General features: G+C 52.3%; 1 protein-coding gene across 2 annotated transcripts in view; it reads right to left on the bottom strand.

Moving 5' to 3' along the window:
• LOC146870653 (protein phosphatase 1 regulatory subunit 12B-like) overlaps nucleotides 1-21,827 on the bottom strand; it is a 353,358-nt gene extending 331,531 nt beyond the window's left edge. The window contains exon 1 of one of the 2 annotated variants that reach the window (XM_085644768.1): nucleotides 21,042-21,813. In XM_085644768.1, coding sequence (XP_085500894.1) covers nucleotides 21,042-21,143 — 102 coding nt within the window. In that variant the 5' untranslated portion in view covers nucleotides 21,144-21,813. Of the gene's footprint in view, nucleotides 1-21,041 lie in introns of both variants that reach the window. The other variant, XM_085644766.1, reaches the window with a different exon arrangement.
• Between the last annotated feature and the right edge of the window lie 226 nt (nucleotides 21,828-22,053).

Below are 22,053 nucleotides of genomic sequence, written 5' to 3' on the forward strand. Positions count from 1 at the left end.
ACGAGAGCCGCTGACGTGGTCGCGGCTCCTGGAACTGGAACCTACCTGAGCCCTGCTGAGTGACTCGCGGCTCCCTGAAGATCGTAAGACCTCCGAACTTGTACCTGAGCCCTGCTGAGTGACTCGCGGCTCCCTGAAGATCGTAAGACCTCCGAACTTGTACCTGAGCCCTGCTGAGTGACTCGCGGCTCCCTGAAGATCGTAAGACCTCCGAACTTGTACCTGAGCCCTGCTGAGTGACTCGCGGCTCCCCCAGACTCTCACGGTCCCGCCGGACCCCGACTCCGACCACGTATCTCCCAGCTCGAGGATTGTGAGCTGTGCGCCGGATACGTCCCTGCTTTGAACCGTTACCAGAGACAGTCCCGCTACCCCCTACCTTTCCGAGACTCTTGAGCCCGTGCTCATCTTGTACATATTTGCAGTGATACCCCTTGTGATAAAAGCTTGTTTCTGAGAATACCCAGTGTGGTCTCTCTGTGTCGTGTGGTGCCAGAAGTACGATCCTAGCTGCGAGATTCCTCCCCCTGGGGAATCTCTCGCCAGTGCCCGGCTACAATACAATACGGGTGGGACTCAGGGAAATCAGGACCCCTTTCCGGGCCCCTCTGAGGTCGCCGTCTAACATTGGTGGCAAGCGACGGGATTCGGGCCCATCACCTAGAGATCGTACAGTGAACAACGGACGCACGACCAACAAAGATGGCAGAAGGAAGCACCATGAGCTCCGCAGAAACCAACGCTAACAGAGTGTTCCAGGTGGAGCATCTGGAAGAATACACACACAAAGAGCTAAAACAATTTTGCAAAGAACTTAAAATAGCTACCACTGGCCTCAACACTAAGGAAGACTTGCAGAAAGCACTGAAAACTTGGGTGGAGACCGGGGCATCCCGCCCGGAAGGCACGGGGGAGCGCCCCGACGAAGCCGAACCCCCTCCAAGTGAAAGCAGCGACAATCAGGTGCAAGGCATTGTACCAGACGGGGGCCTATCCCCGGGAGAACTCGCGGACAGAGAGAGAAGCCGCAGTCATGAACTCGAGTTAGCCAAACTCAAAATCGAGGGCGAATTGAAGTTAGCGGAGAAAAAGCTAGCGGTAGAGCAAATGCGCGTACAAGGCGAACTGGAAGAAAAGAAGCTCCAACGGGAGCACGAAGGAAGGAAGCTCCAACTAGAGCACGAACGCAGCTTAAAAGAACTCGAGCTCAAGGCCCGAAATGAGGACGGGAGGCCCTCGGGGAACCGAGAGACGGCCCCCCCAGCGGAACAGAAGGTCCATATCCCCAAGGATGTGGTCAAAGAATATTATAAAAACGATGACATTCAGCAATGGTTTCGGGCCTACGAGGTCGCCATGACCTCCCATCGGATCCCACAGAAGGATTGGGGGGCGGGGTTGTGGGGGCGGTTTCTGAGCGAAGGAAGGGACACCCTGCTCGACCTACCCCTCTCCCTGCAGACCTCCTACAGCCACATGAAAGAGGCTCTCCTCACAAGATACGGCCTCACCCCAGAAATGTACCGCCAACGGTTCCGGGACTGCAGGAAGATCCCGGGCACCACCTGGGTGGAGTATGTAAACTTTTTTAGTCGGGCCTTCGATGGGTGGGTCAAGGGCAGCAAGGTCACCACCCTTGCCGAACTCACTGACCTCATGTTATGGGAACATCTGGCTGCGAACTGCTTCGTAGAACTACGTCAACATCTGCTGGATAGCAAGCTCACAGATCCCCGGAAGCTGGCTGTGGAGGCCGACCGCTGGACCAACACCCGGGTCTCCCGGGGGATGGTAGGAGAGTACCCCCGAACCAGTCAGGGACCACCCCGCCAGAGAGGGGGAGGGAACCAGGGAGGGCCGAGAGAGTCCCAGCCTAGCCCCCCGAAGACACCACCTCCACCTTTCCCGGCGCCCCCCCCACCAGTAACAGGGCCCCCTGGGAGGCGAGGACACCGGGTGACCGTCACCTGTTTTCGTTGCCAGAAACCCGGGCACTACGCCAATGACCCAGAGTGCCCCATGGCCACCCAAGTCACCCCTGCGAGACAGATAGCCAACGTAGCCCTAGGGGAGGAGGTTGAGGAAGCCGAGGAGTGGGAACCCGCCGCTATGGCCCTAGTATCCCTGGGAGATAGGGAAATGATCCCTGGTAGCCTCCTACCGTCCAACACACAGAAATATGGGCAGCTCGTCAAGATCAATGGCCACCAGGTAGAGGCCCTGCGGGACACCGGGGCTAGTATCACCGGTGTCCTCAGGCACCTAGTTCCCGAGGAGCAGATCCTCCCCAATGTCTTTTGCCCCGTAATCTCTGCAGACAATAGGGAAAGTTTGTGTCAGGTAGCCCTGGTGCCATTTGAGTGGGGAGGGGTGATAGGTAAACTCAAGGTGGCCGTAAGAACATCCCAGCCGGTCGACTGCCTCTTAGGGAACGACCTGGAGAGTTCTCCCTGGAAGCACGTAGAGCGCAAGGCCCACCTAGGAATGATGGGACTCCCCGAGTGGGTGTGTGCCACCACCCGATCTATGACAGCCCGACTCGCTCCCCGGAGAGAAGTCGAGAGCACCCCGGTCGAAGAAGCCCGTACCGTCCCCGCCGAAGGTCCTCCCGTTCCCCCATCGGAAGGGTCCGTCGCCAGCGACGAACCCGCACCATCCGACCCCGCCCCGGTCCCCGAGTTGGGGGATCTACCCGAGTTGGCCCATTGGCGCCACGAGGGCGGGCCCACCCGGGATGAATTTTGCCAGGAGCAAGCCACCTGTCCTTCCCTGGTCGGGCTGCGGCGCCAGGCCGAGGGCCAAGCCGCAGGTGACCAGACCGGAACGCACCGAATCTATTGGGAAAATAACATCCTGTATAGTGAGCAGAAATCAGTGGAGCTGGGATCCGGACGGGTACTGGTGGTACCCCTCCGCTTCCGGGATTTCCTCCTGGGCTTAGCCCACGATGTCCCCCTCGCCGGCCACCTGGGTCAGGACAAGACCTACAGCCGTCTCGTGACCCATTTTTATTGGCCTAAGATGAAAGCAGCGGTAGAGGCCCACTGCAAGTCCTGCCCCATGTGCCAAGCCAGTGGGAAGAGTGGGGGGAAGCGCAAGGCTCCCCTCCAACCCTTCCCGGTCGTCAGTACCCCCTTCGAACGAGTCGGAATCGACATCGTGGGGCCACTGGACCCCCCCACCTCCCAAGGTCACCGTTTCATCTTGGTCCTAGTAGACCACGCCACCCGCTATCCAGAGGCTATTCCCCTGCGCACCATTACAGCCCCCGTGGTGGGCCGGGCCCTGATGGGGATCTTTTCCAGGGTGGGTTTCCCCCGCGAGGTCGTGAGCGATCGCGGCACTAATTTTATATCAAGGTATATGACGTCCCTGTGGCAACAATGTGGGGTGTCCTATAAGTTCACCACCCCGTACCATCCCCAAGGGAACGGCCTAGTAGAGAGGTTTAATAGGACTTTGAAAGGGATGATCGCTGGCCTAGAAGAGCCCCTCCGGCGTAAGTGGGACGTCCTGCTCCCCTGCCTCTTGTTCGCTTACCGGGAGGTCCCCCAGAAGTCCTTAGGGTTCAGCCCGTTTGAATTACTCTATGGGCACCCCGTCCGAGGTCCCCTCAGTTTGGTTAAGGAAGGGTGGGAGGCAGCACCCCAGACCACCCCCCGAGATGTGTTCCAATATGTCCTGGCCCTCCGGAACCAGACCAGGAGGTTCCGAGAACTGGCCGAGGCCAACTTGGAGGCGAGTCAAGAAGAAATGAAGCGCTGGTACGACCAGAATGCTACTCTGGTCGAGTTCCAGCCGGGCCAGCAGGTGTGGGTCATGGCCCCTGTGAAGCCTGGCGCTCTCCAGGACCGATGGACTGGGCCCTACAAAGTGGTTGAGAGGAAGAGCCAAGTCACCTACTTGGTGGACGTCCAGTCGCCTCGGGATCCCCTCCGGGTCCTGCACGTGAACCGCCTCAAGCCTCACTTCGTGCGGACAGAACTGAGCCTCCTGCTGGCCACCGATGACGGGGCCGAAGATGAGTCGGATCCCCTCCCGGACCTCCTGTGTGTCAAGGAGCAGGATGGCTCCGTGGAGGGAGTGAACCTCTCCCCAGCCCTCACTGCCCAGCAACAAGCGGACTGCCGCCAGCTCCTCAGACAATTTTCTGAGCTCTTCTCCCTGACCCCCCGGGTCACCAACTGGTGTGTTCACGATGTGGACACCGGGGACAGCCCGCCGGTGAGACACCGAGCCTACCGGGTTCCTGACCGGGTCCGGTCCTGTATTCAAGCCGAAGTCTCGAAAATGTTGACCCTGGGGGTGATCGAGCCCTCTGACAGTCCCTGGGCCAGCCCCGTGGTCCTGGTTCCGAAGGCAGCAGCCCCCGGTGTCGCCCCCGAGCTCCAGTTCTGCGTGGATTACCGGGGGCTCAATGAAGTTACCCGAGCCGATGCCCACCCTATTCCACGAGCCGACGAGCTCATTGACCGACTAGGGGCCGCCCGGTTCCTCAGCACTTTCGACCTCACCTGCGGCTACTGGCAGATTGCGCTCACCGAAGGGGCCAAGGAGAGGTCTGCTTTCTCCACCCCCGATGGGCACTACCGCTTCCGCGTGATGCCCTTCGGGATGAAAAATGCCCCGGCCACTTTCCAGAGACTGGTAAATAGGGTCCTGACCGGGCTAGAACAGTTCAGCGCGGCCTATCTGGACGACATCGCTGTCTTCAGTTCAGAGTGGAGTGAGCACCTCCAGCACCTCCGGAGAGTGCTAACCGCCCTGCGCCAGGCAGGCCTCACCATAAAAGCCAGCAAGTGCCAGATCGGGCAAGGATCCGTAGCCTACCTGGGGCACCAAGTCGGGAGTGGCCAGGTCGCCCCTCTACAGCCAAAAATCGACGCCATCCTGGCCTGGGACCCACCCATCACCCAAACGGAAGTCCGAGCCTTTCTGGGACTCACGGGCTACTACCGCCGATTCATTCAGGGGTATGGCAGCCTGGTCGGCCCTCTCACGGAACTCACGTCTAAAAAACAGCCAAAGAAGGTGCAATGGACGGCTGCCTGCCAGGAAGCTTTCGATGCTCTAAAAAAGGCCATGTGCACGGCCCCCGTCCTCCAGGCTCCCGACTACACCAAGGAGTTCATAGTCCAGACCGATGCCTCCGAGCATGGCATTGGGGCCGTCCTGTCCCAAGTGAATGATCAAGGCCTCGACCAGCCCGTCGCCTTCCTCAGTCGGCGGCTGCTACCCCGAGAACAGAAGTGGAGCACCATAGAGCGCGAAGCCTTTGTCGTGGTCTGGGCACTCAAAAAACTACGACCCTACCTGTTCGGCACTCATTTCAGGGTCCAAACTGACCATCGGCCCTTGCGATGGCTCATGCAGATGCGAGGAGAAAACCCCAAGCTACTGCGGTGGTCAATCTCCCTCCAGGGAATGGACTTCACCGTAGAACACCGCCCTGGTACGGACCACGCCAACGCTGACGGCCTCTCCCGGTTCTTCCGCCTCAGCGAAGAGAACCCCCCAAGGTGATGGGCAGTTCTCTCCGGCTTTCAGCTGGGGGGGACGCGTGTTGGACCCGGCCTCGTAGAATGGCCCTCCGTGCCCCCGCACCACCGAAACCTAGTGCCTGCAGCCCCAGCCGCGGCCCAGCCGACCTTTCCCACTAGGACCCCTGCACCAACCCCGGACATCCCCGTCCATGGCCTCTCTCCTTTCGGCCACCCCGGGCCCGCGTGCCCACTCCCTGCAACAAGATGGCCGCCCGGCTCCAGAGCGACCCGGGCCTCGAGGCGCCACTCCGGCTGGAGGACATCCCGCTTCCAGGGGATGAGAGAGGGAGGAGCAGTTTCTATCGCACCTCTGAACTCCCCTGGGACGATGGGTTTCGATCGGCCCTCCGGCCTCCCTGCGAGCTGGCTCCGTGCCTGCTGGGTGTCTGGGACTCCTCCCGACCCGGCCCTGAAAGGATCAAAAGACAATAGCAGGAAACCCCGACAAGCGGCCCCCAGGTGACAAGACCCCTGCCTGCGCAGACTCCGGACATCAAAGCGGGGTCGACCTATAACAAGGGGTGCTCTGAGACTGTCCGGCAGATTCGACGCTGGAACAACGAGAGCCGCTGACGTGGTCGCGGCTCCTGGAACTGGAACCTACCTGAGCCCTGCTGAGTGACTCGCGGCTCCCTGAAGATCGTAAGACCTCCGAACTTGTACCTGAGCCCTGCTGAGTGACTCGCGGCTCCCTGAAGATCGTAAGACCTCCGAACTTGTACCTGAGCCCTGCTGAGTGACTCGCGGCTCCCTGAAGATCGTAAGACCTCCGAACTTGTACCTGAGCCCTGCTGAGTGACTCGCGGCTCCCCCAGACTCTCACGGTCCCGCCGGACCCCGACTCCGACCACGTATCTCCCAGCTCGAGGATTGTGAGCTGTGCGCCGGATACGTCCCTGCTTTGAACCGTTACCAGAGACAGTCCCGCTACCCCCTACCTTTCCGAGACTCTTGAGCCCGTGCTCATCTTGTACATATTTGCAGTGATACCCCTTGTGATAAAAGCTTGTTTCTGAGAATACCCAGTGTGGTCTCTCTGTGTCGTGTGGTGCCAGAAGTACGATCCTAGCTGCGAGATTCCTCCCCCTGGGGAATCTCTCGCCAGTGCCCGGCTACAATACAATACGGGTGGGACTCAGGGAAATCAGGACCCCTTTCCGGGCCCCTCTGAGGTCGCCGTCTAACACCGTTCATCTAATGACAACACACGACTGTTATGCCACGTACTAGAAAACGCTGCAACCAAAACTGTGCCCTCGATTGCCATCACATTAGATGCCGAGAAGGCCTTCGACAGAGTCTCCTGGCCATTCCTGGAGCGCTGTCTGCACTCTTTTAGGCTGGGTAAAGACTTTATTAAAATGACTATGTCACTCTACCTAAAACCGACTGGGCGTATAGCTGTCAATGGGGCTCTCTCGGAACCCTTTCCCCTATATCAGGGTACCAGGCAGGGATGCCCTCTGTCTCCATCACTTTTCCTTCTGGCGTTAGAACCCCTTCTTCAGGCTATCAAACTTAACAGGGATATTGCGGGTGTGGATATCAATGGCATCCGGGTCAAACTGGCTGCGTACGCGGATGACATTTTGATTGTTACAGAGCGTCCAGACTCCTCCATTACTGCTCTAATGGAGACGATTGCGGAGTATTCTCTGCACTCTGGATACAAACTTAACAGAGATAAATCGGAGGTTAAACCACTGAACATTTTTTGTACTAGCAACATACTGGGGGACTCTGGGTTAGCTTGGCAACCGAGTTTCATCAAATACCTGGGGATTGAATTTGGTAATAACGTCTTGGAAACCCTGTATCAAAATGAGAAGGTACTCTTGCAGAAAATCAAAACACTCCTGGAAACCTGGTCCCCTAAATTCATCACATGGTGGGGGAGAATTGAAACTATTAAGATGATGGTTACTCCTTTAGTCAATTATCTCATCAGTATGTTGCCATTGCTACTTACCGACTCCTTTCACCATAAACTAGATACTCTTCTAACGTCCTTTTTATGGCGTGGTAAAAAAGCCAGAATCATCATCCGTAAACTGAGGCTTGACAAGTCTATGGGCGGTGTTAACCTTGCAGACTTTCGTTTATACCAATATGCTTTCCTAGCGAGACAGGGTTTGCTCTGGGTCTCTCCTCCTGCTCACTATACACCGGTGTGGCTAGAGGTGGAAGGGGCTCTCTTACAGAACATACGTCCTCTGTCAGTTCTCACGGCCAACCGCCTTACTGCCACCCACTCCAGATCCATCTTTAGGAACACTAAACTGGCTCTCTTAAAGGTGGACAGGTCCTTGGAGGTTGGTATGAGGGGATCCGATATGGAGTCACTCTGGCTTAATTCCAAGTTCCTTTATAATGGCGAACCTTTACTCCTTGACTCTTGGTGCAGAAGAGGTATCTTTTTTCCACACCAATTGATGGAGGGCACATATCCTCTGACATTCAGGGAGCTCCAAACCCGCTTCCACTTGGCTGATATCGAATTCTATAATTTCCTGAAAGTAAGGGCTGCCATTACGAAATCCAGAATGTCTCCCAGCTCCCCTTCGCTTCCCAACTTTGTAGCAAAGATTAATAGACTTGGTCACCATGTCTCCCAAATCTACCGACTTCTGCGCCCCAAATCCTCCAAGCTCAATTCTAAGGTGGTAAGCTACTGGAACGATCTGTCTAATACTCAGCTATCTGACGCTGCTTGGCCCCAGTTATGGAGATCAGTCACACGTAATAAGATTTTCCCAGTCCTCTCCCAAACGAAATTTTGGCTATTACACAAAGCCTTTTGGACACCAGCCAGGCTATTTTCCGTGGGGATCCGGGATGACGATGTGTGCTGGAATTGTAAGCAAGACAAAGGGGATTTGGCTCACCTTATTCTGCACTGTCCTATTGTGAAACCCTTCTGGGATAAGGTCTATCTGTTTTTGTATAAATTATTTAACTGTCTTCTTCCTAGGTCCTTGTCATCCGTGGTAACTGCTTTTTTACAGGAGGATTTGCATTCGGAGGGGGATCGTGATCTCCTTGATCTGCTGTTGATTTCTGCAGTTAAAATGATACTCACCAATTGGAAGGACACTAGCAAGGTCTCTTACAAGTGCTGGATGAACTGGGTCATTCATCTCAGGGGAGCAGATAATATTGTCCTACAACAGTCACCCTGGAAATCACCCACGAGGAACATTTGGTCTACCCTGGATAACTACTTTGCTTCCCATAAGCCGCCATGACTTTATTTTCTAGAAGAAAAGTCGCAAATTGTCATCACACCATGGTTACTGTTAGATGGTTACTTGTTGTTGCATCACGGTATTTTATTGCGTAGCTAGAGGCGCCGGATAACTCTCCCATTCTTCTCTTCCCCTCTTTTCTGTCTCTCCATTCACCCTCTTTCCTTTCTCTCTCCTTCTTTTCTTTTCCTCCCTGTGAGAAGTTGGCCTGGTATATGCTGTTCACTAGTTCTAGTGACCACCTTGTACCATGCCAAGCAACCCTTATGGTGTGGTTGTAAGTCAACCTTTTTGGACTAGCTGCCCTAGTGGTAGCGTAGGCTAAGCAGTCTTTGAGGCTAAACTCGTGATGCGTGTTAAGCAAGCTGTTTTACCAATAGTAACCCCCTTTTATACCAATGAAAGGACACCACACAGATATATATTCAAAATATACATGTATTTATTTCTCAAAGTAACCCCTAGTCTCTTTATGAGCACAGGAGCACAAATCGTCAAACAAGATTATCACAGAATACACAGAAGTTGCACTTTATATGGATAGGCCCTGGTGGCCACTCGAACCATATACTAAAATAGTGGTATAAGTACCACGAACAGAAAAGGGAAAAGGCCTAGGGCCTCTAGAATCGCTGGGCCTACAAGGAGCTAACGTCAGTTAGTGACCAGGAGGTCCACGGGCGGCGTGTGCAGAGCAAATAGTCACACGCGGGCTCCCATAGGTTTCAATGGGTGCGTAAAAAGTACAAAGTTACTGCAAAAGGAATCTTCCGGATGACCTAGGAACTTAAGATTTGGAACACAGGCACTAGAGATGTATTACTACACATGGGCACCGGAGTGCCAGCTTTACCTCACCCACAGGAAGCGGGTGCATAGGCCTCAAAGTGCGTCGGGTTTCTTCTATCTGTTCCGTTGAGCCTGGGACAAAGATGCTGCAGGCGGTCGGTCGGGAAGAGATGCAGTGGATCCAAGAGTGGATCGGAGATGTTGAAGACCTGTAAGCAGAGGGGACAGTGTTCACAGTCACTAGCCAGTGACCAGCGTGGCACCAGGTGGGTACCAGGCGATGTCGGGTGCAAACAGGTGATGAGGGGTAGCTTGTCTCCGCAGCCACGTGGTCCCTGAAGGTCGACGACGTCCAGGAGTCGGCTCACGAGCTGTCCCACGCAGGCTCTCGCTGTCGGCGGTGTCGGCGACTTGATCGAAGCAAACAAGCCTTGGCAAAAGCAATTGCAGGAGGATTCGGAAATCAGCTGTTGGTTCTGACCAGCAAGGTCAGAGGGATTGCTCCTTTGGAGGGGAGCAAGGGCCAGTCTGGAGCAACCAGACCAGCGGTGTTTGTCGTAGATTTCGTCGCCAAGATGGCCACTAGCCAGCGGCCCAGCAACCGGTTAGGCGCGTCGAGTGGCAAAATGCAGAAGGGCCCCACGCAGATCGTGGAGATGCTGGAGGGCTCACCTTTGGTGCAGATGCTGCTCGAGGGTTGGGCTTCTCAGGACCCAAAGCACAACTTGGAGGGAGCCTCGGTTGTTGCACTGGTCAGCTTGTCGTGGTCGTTTCAAGATGGCTGGCTCCACGTGTCTCGGTGCCTCCACGGGTCTCTTCTTTGCAGGGACTGTGGATCGGGCGGTGAGAGGTCTGGAGGTCCAGGTCTTGTCAGTCTCTGGGCTCGGGCTCCGGCGGGAGGCGGCGGCAAAGCAGACGTTGATTCGCTGGATGGTGCTTGCGTTAGCAAGGTGGTCACTCCCTGACCACAGGGGAGATTTTCTTCAGTCTTCTGTGCAGCAGAATGTCGAAGTTCCCGTCTTCTTCTTAGTTTCAAGTTGATTCCAGGATGTCTGAAGTCTTAGGACACAGCTCCTACCTTTATTCGGATTCTAGGGGCCGGACTACCTGCTAGGTCCCTCCCTATGGGTGGGACCAGGAAGGGGGGTGGTTACACCCCCAATCCTTTGTCCAGCTCGCCCCAGGCCCGGGACTGGTGTGCCCCAGGACCGGTTTGAACTGGCATATGCCCCGAGGCTCCTTGTGAGCCACAGGCATGTCTGGTTTCTTTCAAGCCCTACCTGACCAATACACAAAATCCTGTCTGGGGTGGTGCATGCACCTCCCCTGGCAGGAAACCCTTTGTCCACACCTCCCAAGCTGGAAGGACTCCCAGCAGCAGGAGGGCAGACTTGTGTCTGTGGTGGCAGCATCCATTTTGTGGAGCTGAGGCTATGTCTGATTTTACCCGGGTTTCAGGCACTGTACATGTCGTGTCCCTCTAGAAGGGTGGAATGCTAACCCCGTCGCCAGAATTGGCGAGGGGTTAGTATTCCAATTCGTATGACACCTTACTCGACATGTTTTGATAAAGCCAAACCAAAGATAGCATTTAACCGCGAGGTTCATAATGCACTTAAGAGTATATGGTATGACGATATCTGGAAACAGTAGAAGGAAGTTGTTCCGACCACTGCAGACAGGCTCAGCTCATGCCAGAGCACCATCTCACATGGAACCAAGCACTCTGCCTTCAGGATTGTTAAGGCCTGCCATAGGAGTGACTTATAGGTTACCAGGTGTCCCATTTAAGTTTAGGTATAGGTATACTACACCTAAGTAAGAGGTGATTACACCAACTTACCCCAGCTGAGTGATCAGCCAGTTGTGTCAGATTGTTAGGCCAAGCCTGGGGTGGCATAATACATGCTTCAGCCCCTGGCAGGCCTTGGATACACCAATGCCCTGGGTACCTAGTGTACACTGGTACAGGGGCTGACAGGGTGATCCAACCAATTGGGTATGTACCTAGGGTACATGGAGTCCATTTTACAGAGAGAGCAGATAGCCTGAGAGCCTGAATGGCAGGATCTCAGGCCAACTAAGTCGAAAAACCAGCTAGACACTAGGCAAAAATTTGGGGGTAACCATAGTCAGATATCCACCTTCCTACACAACCCCCCCCCAAACGAAGGGAGATAAGGCTGACCTTGACCAGGTAAGCCTATATTGCCCAAGTGGCCATATAAGGAGGAACCAGCACTGGCATGGTTACCCCCTGTCTCATGGTCCACTAAGCAATCCCTCACCCTAAGGGTATCAGAGGGTCTCCACCATAGGGAATCTCTACCTGTGGTGTGTCTTGGCAAAGTAAAAGGCTGGTGTTGAGATGGAGTACTGAAGTGAGTGTCCTCAAAGTGAGGCCTCAGCTTCCTCCAATCATCCTCCACCATGGATGCCTTTCTTTCTTTAACTGAGTTGCACTGTGCTCTCAGGGTCAGCCTCTGGCTACCTAAAGCTGGAGGCTGGGTCCCTTTTGTGGGCTTACTGGAGGGACAGGTCAGGTTTGGGGCCCTAAGGTCCCATGTTTGCCTGTGCCCAACAGAATCCCCCTGGGGGAGGTCCCTAACTACCTGTAAAGGAGATCCCTCAGGAATGTTTTTACCCATCACCTGACTAGGGCTACTAGCCAGGCAATCCTCATTCTTTTGATGGGGGGGTTCTTGTGGACAGGGGCCCTCTGGGGGTCCACTGGCCTCCCTGACCTCTGCAGCCCTGGGCTGACTGAGGCAGGGTAGAGAGAGGCAGGCTACCTGCACCAGACTGGATCCCACCTTGGAAGGGGCCACTGACATCAGAGGCTCTGCCAGGCCAGGCCTGGCTACCTCTGGGGCAGTTCCTTCACAAGGGGTGAGGTCAGATCCCTGAGGAGGCTGACCTTTTCCTAATGTCTGGGGAGAGGGAGACTTTTCTTCCTCCCCACTACTCTCAGTTTGTGTGGAGTGATCCATTGTTTCAGGCTTCACTACACCTATGTCAGTCTGAGTATAGGCTGAGACCATTACAGCCTTGCCAACCTTTTCAGGGGGGCACTCAGTTTGTGTTTGAGCTGTGACTGTCACAGCTCTGCCAGTCCCTACAGGGAAGTCTGTCTGTGCCTGGGCTGTGGCTACCACTGCCCTTCCAACCTTTTCAGGGAGGAAATCTATTTGGACAGGGGTTGTGAATGGCACAACCCCCCTACCCTTTTGTGAAAGGCCTACCATTTTAGAATGGGTGTCTTGTTCAACTCCAGCCCAAGCTGAGAGTTCTAAGTCATTCCCCAGTAAGCAGTCTACAGGCAAGGTTGGGGACACTGCTACCCTTTTAGGGCCAGTGACCCCTCCCCAGCTGAGACATACCTCTGCCATGGGATGACTGTTCTGTTTGCCATCAATGTTAGTCACCTGGTAGGAGAAACCGGGCAAAAGCTGCTCAGAGGGAACTAGCCAATGGGCCACCATTGTGATGCTAGCCCCAGTGTCTCTGTAGGCCTCAGCTTTTGTACCATTGATGTAGGGCTCCTGTCTGTACCTACCCAAAGTGTTGGGACAGGCAGTGAAGTTGGCAAACCCCATGCCACCATCACAGACAAGAGTGGTTGCTGTAGGGGAATTGGCTAAGCCAGGGTCCCCCTGTGTTCCCCAAGTAAACCCACCCAGATTTCTGGGGGCACTCCCACCACCTGGGGGATTACTGCTGACAGTAATAGGTGGTGTGACAGGAGTAATTGGAGGAACAGTTTTGTTTTTAGCCCTTGGGCAACCGCTGTCAGTTTTCCAATGCCCAGGAGTTTTACACTCATGGCAGTAGGGCTTTTTAGCTGTGGTAGAGGAGGGAGCTTGGGACCCACCACCCTGTGTGGAGTTTTGGGGCCCTGAGGAAGGTTTCTCTTTTTCTTTATCCCCACCCTTCTCTTGAGGCTTGGTGGTATCTTTCTTTTGGTCACCACCCTGGTTTTTAGGCCTGATCCTGGTCCTGACCCATTTATCTGCCCTCTTTCCCAATTCTTGGGGAGAGGTCAAATCTGAGTCTACCAGGTGTTGATGGAGAAGCTGGTTTTGACAATTACTTAAAATCTGCTCTCTCATCATCAAATTGTACAATCCTGTATAATCAGACACCTTACTTCCCAGCAACCAACCCTCCAAAGCCTTAGTGGCACATTCCACATATTCAGACCAGTCCTGAGTCTGTGTCTTCTGGGTGTCTCTGAACATTAACCTGTACTGTTCAGTGGTTAAGCCTAACCCATCAACTAGGACACTCTTCAGGACTCTGTAATTTCTGACATCCTCTTCTCTAACAGTGAGGAGTCTATCTCTGCCTCTCCCCTCAAAGGAGAGCCATAAGATTGCTGCCCACTGGTCTTCAGGAACCTGCTGCACTTTGCAGGCTCTCTCAAGAGCAGTCATCCATTTGTGGATGTCATCCCCACTTTTGTAGGGGGGCACAATCTTGGACAGGTTCCTATTGTCAAAGACCCTATCTTTGTCCCTAGGGACATTGCTGCCACCAGTGGGTATAGACCCACTCTCTCTATGCTGCCTAGCCTTGCTCAGTTTTTCTTCCATCAGGGCTACTTCTAGCTCCTGCTTCCTGATCCTCAGCTGAGCCTCTTGCATCTTGGCCTCATGTTCCCTCCTCTGAGGGGTGGTCATCCTTCTCCTGGAGTGACCTTGAGAGCCTCTAGAGCCATGGGAAGCATTGGAGTCACCTGAGCGATTCCTTTGCCTTCCAAGCCCTGGGTTAAGTCCACTGGGGAGATCCAGTGGGTTGACCCCACTGTCAGTCCCCAATAGCCTTGGTTTAGCTGGGCCAAGTATAACACTTGGCACTGGGCTAGTTCTCCCTTCATCCTCACTACTGTCAGTATCCTTTTCACTCTCATCCTCTGTGGTAGGCATCCCATCTAAGGGGTGACTATTGGGAAGGGGTACTTCAGTGGCATCTTCAGAAGGGGGGCCTCCTGTTCCTGACCCTAAGGGGGCTAACTGGGAAGCTTTCTTGAGTGCTCTCTGATTCTCATCATTCTGTAAGAGCTCTCTGAGCTCAGCAGAGTTTGGGTTCTTGGGCTGTTTAAGGCCTCTAAGAGTTGCCAAATGCCTGAGCTCATTCTGATTAAGGGTAGCAAAGCTGGATGGTGCCCTCTGGGGGTCACTCTCAACAGAGATGGGTACAGTGGACCCCTCTGCCCCGGCCATTGCTCTTAAGTGTGGGTGGATGTGTTGCAATCTACCTACACTTGGGTTTACCTACTAAACCTATCTAGTAGTTGTAGTCAGGGTGTGCTACTCCCTTTGCTCTACAACAACTAAGTTCAGTAGAACTTAAGTATATCTAATCTTGTTTTATATGTACCTACAGGTACCTATGTGATCTTTCAATTGGTAACCAAGAGATTACAATGGTAAAACACAGCAAGCTCAAATCCAACCGCTGCTCACCAATGTGAGAAGTTGGCCTGGTATATGCTGTTCACTAGTTCTAGTGACCACCTTGTACCATGCCAAGCAACCCTTATGGTGTGGTTGTAAGTCAACCTTTTTGGACTAGCTGCCCTAGTGGTAGCGTAGGCTAAGCAGTCTTTGAGGCTAAACTCGTGATGCGTGTTAAGCAAGCTGTTTTACCAATAGTAACCCCCTTTTATACCAATGAAAGGACACCACACAGATATATATTCAAAATATACATGTATTTATTTCTCAAAGTAACCCCTAGTCTCTTTATGAGCACAGGAGCACAAATCGTCAAACAAGATTATCACAGAATACACAGAAGTTGCACTTTATATGGATAGGCCCTGGTGGCCACTCGAACCATATACTAAAATAGTGGTATAAGTACCACGAACAGAAAAGGGAAAAGGCCTAGGGCCTCTAGAATCGCTGGGCCTACAAGGAGCTAACGTCAGTGTTGTATCTCAATTCCTCAGGTGCATCTTCTCCTTAGCTGCTCAGCCAAGTTAAATGTGATGTCTGCGTGGAATGTTGGAATGCTTGATGACAGAGAGACTGGAATGTTGGTGTGCCTGCTTGTGTGGTGAGACTGGCAGTTGGAGAGAGTGGGCTGAGCGGCAGAGATGCTGTTCCTGGTGGGTCCTGTAACATACTTCTTCTAAACCAACCAATAAATCTTCTACTTCTGTTATACTTACTGGCTACCTCTGATCATCATTGGATCCAACTTATTTACATTACAACAATGGCGACGATCTGGAAGAAACCCTGCGTGCTTTGGCCACAAGACTACAGCAAGACTACAGCAAGTGAGGAAACTAACATATTTACAGAACTTTATTCTACAAGAAACTACTCAAAGCTAAGCAACTTGAAAAAGAAAGGAAAAGAACGCCCCCAAGGTCAAACCAGCAGTCAGTTAGTGACCAGGAGGTCCACGGGCGGCGTGTGCAGAGCAAATAGTCACACGCGGGCTCCCATAGGTTTCAATGGGTGCGTAAAAAGTACAAAGTTACTGCAAAAGGAATCTTCCGGATGACCTAGGAACTTAAGATTTGGAACACAGGCACTAGAGATGTATTACTACACATGGGCACCGGAGTGCCAGCTTTACCTCACCCACAGGAAGCGGGTGCATAGGCCTCAAAGTGCGTCGGGTTTCTTCTATCTGTTCCGTTGAGCCTGGGACAAAGATGCTGCAGGCGGTCGGTCGGGAAGAGATGCAGTGGATCCAAGAGTGGATCGGAGATGTTGAAGACCTGTAAGCAGAGGGGACAGTGTTCACAGTCACTAGCCAGTGACCAGCGTGGCACCAGGTGGGTACCAGGCGATGTCGGGTGCAAACAGGTGATGAGGGGTAGCTTGTCTCCGCAGCCACGTGGTCCCTGAAGGTCGACGACGTCCAGGAGTCGGCTCACGAGCTGTCCCACGCAGGCTCTCGCTGTCGGCGGTGTCGGCGACTTGATCGAAGCAAACAAGCCTTGGCAAAAGCAATTGCAGGAGGATTCGGAAATCAGCTGTTGGTTCTGACCAGCAAGGTCAGAGGGATTGCTCCTTTGGAGGGGAGCAAGGGCCAGTCTGGAGCAACCAGACCAGCGGTGTTTGTCGTAGATTTCGTTGCCAAGATGGCCACTAGCCAGCGGCCCAGCAACCGGTTAGGCGCGTCGAGTGGCAAAATGCAGAAGGGCCCCACGCAGATCGTGGAGATGCTGGAGGGCTCACCTTTGGTGCAGATGCTGCTCGAGGGTTGGGCTTCTCAGGACCCAAAGCACAACTTGGAGGGAGCCTCGGTTGTTGCACTGGTCAGCTTGTCGTGGTCGTTTCAAGATGGCTGGCTCCACGTGTCTCGGTGCCTCCACGGGTCTCTTCTTTGCAGGGACTGTGGATCGGGCGGTGAGAGGTCTGGAGGTCCAGGTCTTGTCAGTCTCTGGGCTCGGGCTCCGGCGGGAGGCGGCGGCAAAGCAGACGTTGATTCGCTGGATGGTGCTTGCGTTAGCAAGGTGGTCACTCCCTGACCACAGGGGAGATTTTCTTCAGTCTTCTGTGCAGCAGAATGTCGAAGTTCCCGTCTTCTTCTTAGTTTCAAGTTGATTCCAGGATGTCTGAAGTCTTAGGACACAGCTCCTACCTTTATTCGGATTCTAGGGGCCGGACTACCTGCTAGGTCCCTCCCTATGGGTGGGACCAGGAAGGGGGGTGGTTACACCCCCAATCCTTTGTCCAGCTCGCCCCAGGCCCGGGACTGGTGTGCCCCAGGACCGGTTTGAACTGGCATATGCCCCGAGGCTCCTTGTGAGCCACAGGCATGTCTGGTTTCTTTCAAGCCCTACCTGACCAATACACAAAATCCTGTCTGGGGTGGTGCATGCACCTCCCCTGGCAGGAAACCCTTTGTCCACACCTCCCAAGCTGGAAGGACTCCCAGCAGCAGGAGGGCAGACTTGTGTCTGTGGTGGCAGCATCCATTTTGTGGAGCTGAGGCTATGTCTGATTTTACCCGGGTTTCAGGCACTGTACATGTCGTGTCCCTCTAGAAGGGTGGAATGCTAACCCCGTCGCCAGAATTGGCGAGGGGTTAGTATTCCAATTCGTATGACACCTTACTCGACATGTTTTGATAAAGCCAAACCAAAGATAGCATTTAACCGCGAGGTTCATAATGCACTTAAGAGTATATGGTATGACGATATCTGGAAACAGTAGAAGGAAGTTGTTCCGACCACTGCAGACAGGCTCAGCTCATGCCAGAGCACCATCTCACATGGAACCAAGCACTCTGCCTTCAGGATTGTTAAGGCCTGCCATAGGAGTGACTTATAGGTTACCAGGTGTCCCATTTAAGTTTAGGTATAGGTATACTACACCTAAGTAAGAGGTGATTACACCAACTTACCCCAGCTGAGTGATCAGCCAGTTGTGTCAGATTGTTAGGCCAAGCCTGGGGTGGCATAATACATGCTTCAGCCCCTGGCAGGCCTTGGATACACCAATGCCCTGGGTACCTAGTGTACACTGGTACAGGGGCTGACAGGGTGATCCAACCAATTGGGTATGTACCTAGGGTACATGGAGTCCATTTTACAGAGAGAGCAGATAGCCTGAGAGCCTGAATGGCAGGATCTCAGGCCAACTAAGTCGAAAAACCAGCTAGACACTAGGCAAAAATTTGGGGGTAACCATAGTCAGATATCCACCTTCCTACACTCCCCCTCTTCGGGAGTTGGAGTTTCGGGGGGCATCACTGGTATGGTGTTCGTCTAATGTTGACAACTATCCGCTGAAACACAGTCATGGGTATTGGGGGCCCGCGCCCTGAATCCAACTCCTGTACTGTTTCTCTGTTTTGTTTCATAAAACTTTTCAATAAAGATATTTTGAAATAAAAAAAAAAAATACACTTATGAACTACCTGGCTTTTGGCCGACCCGTATCCCACCACGGCCTACCCCGGTACCTGCTGGGCCTCAGGCGGGAACTCTCTGCCTCCACCGGCCACGCGTGTACGGCCCCCGCCCGTGGTGTCCGCCCTTAACTTCACGTCAGGTCGAATTGTAGAAGGAGCAAGGCGCTACCCAATGCGCTTTCGAGGTCGAAGGCCGTTCCGATTCCCTAACTCATGTTTTTTGCTGCCCTCCCCCTTTTGCCGCCCTAGGCAGCCGCCTAGTCTTGCCTAATGGTAGAAACGGCCCTGATACCAAGTTTCCAAACGGGAGATGGGGTTACCTTAGGTAGACATCTATTCAAAAGCAACGAGTCTAGGTGTTACGGGCGATTGCGGCAACAGTGTTGAGTCTTTATTTCTTGCCACTACACACCCTGTAAGATTGTCAAACACATACAAAGATGCTGTATCGAAGGCTTACTGAAACGCACCATGAAAACAAGCAGTACACCCAATGTTTATCTAGTTTTACACCCACTTGATTGCCATTAAACATCTTTGATGACTGTGAATTGCACACTAAATACTTTAAAACCAGTTGAGTGTAAATCACATTTTTACAAGCTTCTTTTCTAGAGTATAAATAATTATAGTTGATGCACGATAATGTTAGCACCTCATGCCGGTACCCACCACCTACACAAATTAAGCATTGGCAATGTAAGAATCGAATCAAGGTCTCTTGGACTCCACAGGTTATATCTAATACTAAATCTTTCACTTCAGGACTAATTTGCTTGTTGGAAGCGAAAATCAATCTTCCATCCTGGATAAAGTCTAATTTATTGATATGCCGGTTTCCTTATATTCTAATTTATGAGTGCATGGGATTTTTTTTTTTTTTTACTAATTAATGTTTTCCAAATACCAACAAAGAAAGAGCTGAAGGCTTTTAGCAGCAAGCTATTGCTTTGAACTGCCGCCACAAATAACTTTCAAAGAAACCATAGCACTCTGCTTCTCTCCATTTTCAGGAGCATCAACTTTCCTTCTAGCTGCCCATTAATCAAGTAGCTTTCATCACTGCAGGAGTCCGACATCAGTGTCTCGTAAAAGTCCATACTCTAGGAAATATTAAGTGCCAGTATTAAAAACTTTTGAAAAACAACAAAAAACAATCCTACACAAGTATTTATTAATCCAACATTTATATGAATCAGAAATATAATCAAAACGGACCACATAGAGCACAAGACAAACAGCTGTCTCGGCGTCTGGTTAATTGGTGTTATTATCGAACTTTGAGGTGCACTGTTGGGATCCTAACATTTAACTTGAAAATTATAGGCACCTCTACATTGGGCGTTCAATCAACTGAGCTGTAATATTAGCATTTAAGAGGGAATAAAAACCTAAGAGTTGTCTATTATTGCTTCGTTTTTTTAATACCTATGTGCTGGAAATAACAATCCAGCAATTTATTATCTTGGGGAAAAGGGATATACTGCACCTTTAAAAAATACAAATACTCATAAAATGGGTCTCAAAATAAAGAAATAAAAATGCGACGCAAACTTGACACTTAGCGCACACGCACGTATATTAACCCACTGAAATATTGTTTGTCAGGTGTTATAATGTCTTGAGGTAGTTCAGTTTATTGAATTGGTCTCTCGGCTGCAAATCAGAACTGGTCAAAAGACTAACGGTTTAAAAAAATTAACATGATGAAACAGAACTCAGAGCAGTTTTAAATATGACACAGGACAATGAAGCTGGCCACATGGATGCAGCAAAGCAATGCATTCATTCAAGCCCCTAAGTGGTCAAGGAAAGTACCCTGCCGTTATGCCACTTAAGAAATCTTGAAAAAAGCAATGAATAGTAATTTTATAAAACACTACTGGTTTTGTCATGTGTACTTCGCTACAGAAATGCCACTAAGCTTAGGCCTTGCATTGCTGCCCGAAGTCAACTTTAGACTATAGCATTTAAAAAATAGCAAATATAACTATAGGATAAATTGCAAACAAACTGGGTACATAATTTTGCGTCATAAGTTCACCCTATACCACTATTCAATATCAGACATACTAGTGTACGGTCAGCAAAAATGTACCTCTGGCAGTGACAGTTACTCACATCAAGTCATCCAAGGACAAGACGCAGGTACTATTGTTTGAGGGGATTCTCGGATCTGCCAATTTAAACCACCATGTGGGCTTGGTCAGTAGTAGTAAGCTAGAGCAATGTATGAATGTTCGATTACGTTCCCACATGTCGCCTCAAAGCACTAGATTGTGCAGGGGGAATAAATCAAGCTAGGGCATTAAAGGTAATAAACTGGCAGGCAGTTCATTTCACTGGGGAACACTGGGCAGCAAGTAAACAGCACCTGCTTTCTTGTGAAGACGGCAGACTCGGTGTCACATCCCAAACGCTTCGAGCACTGTAGAGCTACTTTTATTTTTCACCCTCCCTCCGGTTCGACCGGTTCTAAAACCGGTCGATAGTCTAGGTCCGTGGCAGCTAGCAATTCGTAAACAACATCAGAACACGTTTTTTTTTACATAAGCAAAAGGTAACAAGAAAAACAAATTCTTACTCTGAGAGTCTTGGCGGTGGGAGAGGGAGATGATGGGTGTGAGTCGGCCTGTGACTTCCGGTTGCGAGTGTACTCTTTGCTGCGAGAGTACAAAGACGACATGGTCACTTCAAGAGCAGGGGCGACGACAGCCAGCAGGTCACTGCGCGCGGTGTCCCTAAATAGTATGTCCCCTTCGTGTGGCCTCCAGCTGAAAGTGCTTCTTTTGCAACCGCAGCCTGGACAGTGAACTCAAACAGCGCTAAACAGAGCACGGCGACCAGACTTACAAGCGCCGCTCCGCAGCGTGGGCTTACAGAACACCCACTTGGGCTGTTGCTGCAATGGGTCCGGTCATTCCAGGTTTCACCCAAAAAAGGTGCAAAATGAAGACGGCCGTATTAATCACTAGGTAAGTAAGGCAAGAGACAGGGAATGGGGGGGAAGGCTGTGGCAGAGTCCCCAGGAATCCGGCCGCCCCTGCAGCAGACGCATCATGCTGTCCCCACGACGGTCCAAGACAGGAAGACGCTGCCAGAGTTGAGCGAACCTCCTGTTGCTTCACTCCAAAGGCAGATGCTGACAGATCAGCGCGACTCCCCTCGCAGCGGGGCAGGCACGATCACTACAAGGAAGCGAAAAAAAAATGCACAAATATGTAAGGCGCTTTGTGGGCTAAAGGGGGTCGGCCAGCGCGGAGAGTGCCCACTTAGCATCCGTTCCTTCCAGTTTCAAAACAGAGTGCACAGTCAGTCATCCTTAATATGTTACATATTTGGATGTGCCGGCTCTTCGGCGCAGCAATTCCATACTCGTTCAGTCAGGAATGCTGGGTGGGCGCCAAGTTTCACTTGCCGCGTGGGACTTTGGGATGCCATCTGTAAAGGGGTGCAGCCCAAAAGGGTCACGTTTAGGACATCAAGGTCGAAACCACTACAGGTTACACAGCTACCCTAACGACATAATCATAGCTGTCCACTCACCCTTGTCTCCCTGGTTCTGGAGTGAGATTCCTACCCCGTTGTCACGGTCT

Source organism: Triturus cristatus, chromosome 1_1 (assembly GCF_964204655.1).
Source record: "Triturus cristatus chromosome 1_1, aTriCri1.1, whole genome shotgun sequence".
NCBI lineage: Eukaryota > Metazoa > Chordata > Amphibia > Caudata > Salamandridae > Triturus > Triturus cristatus.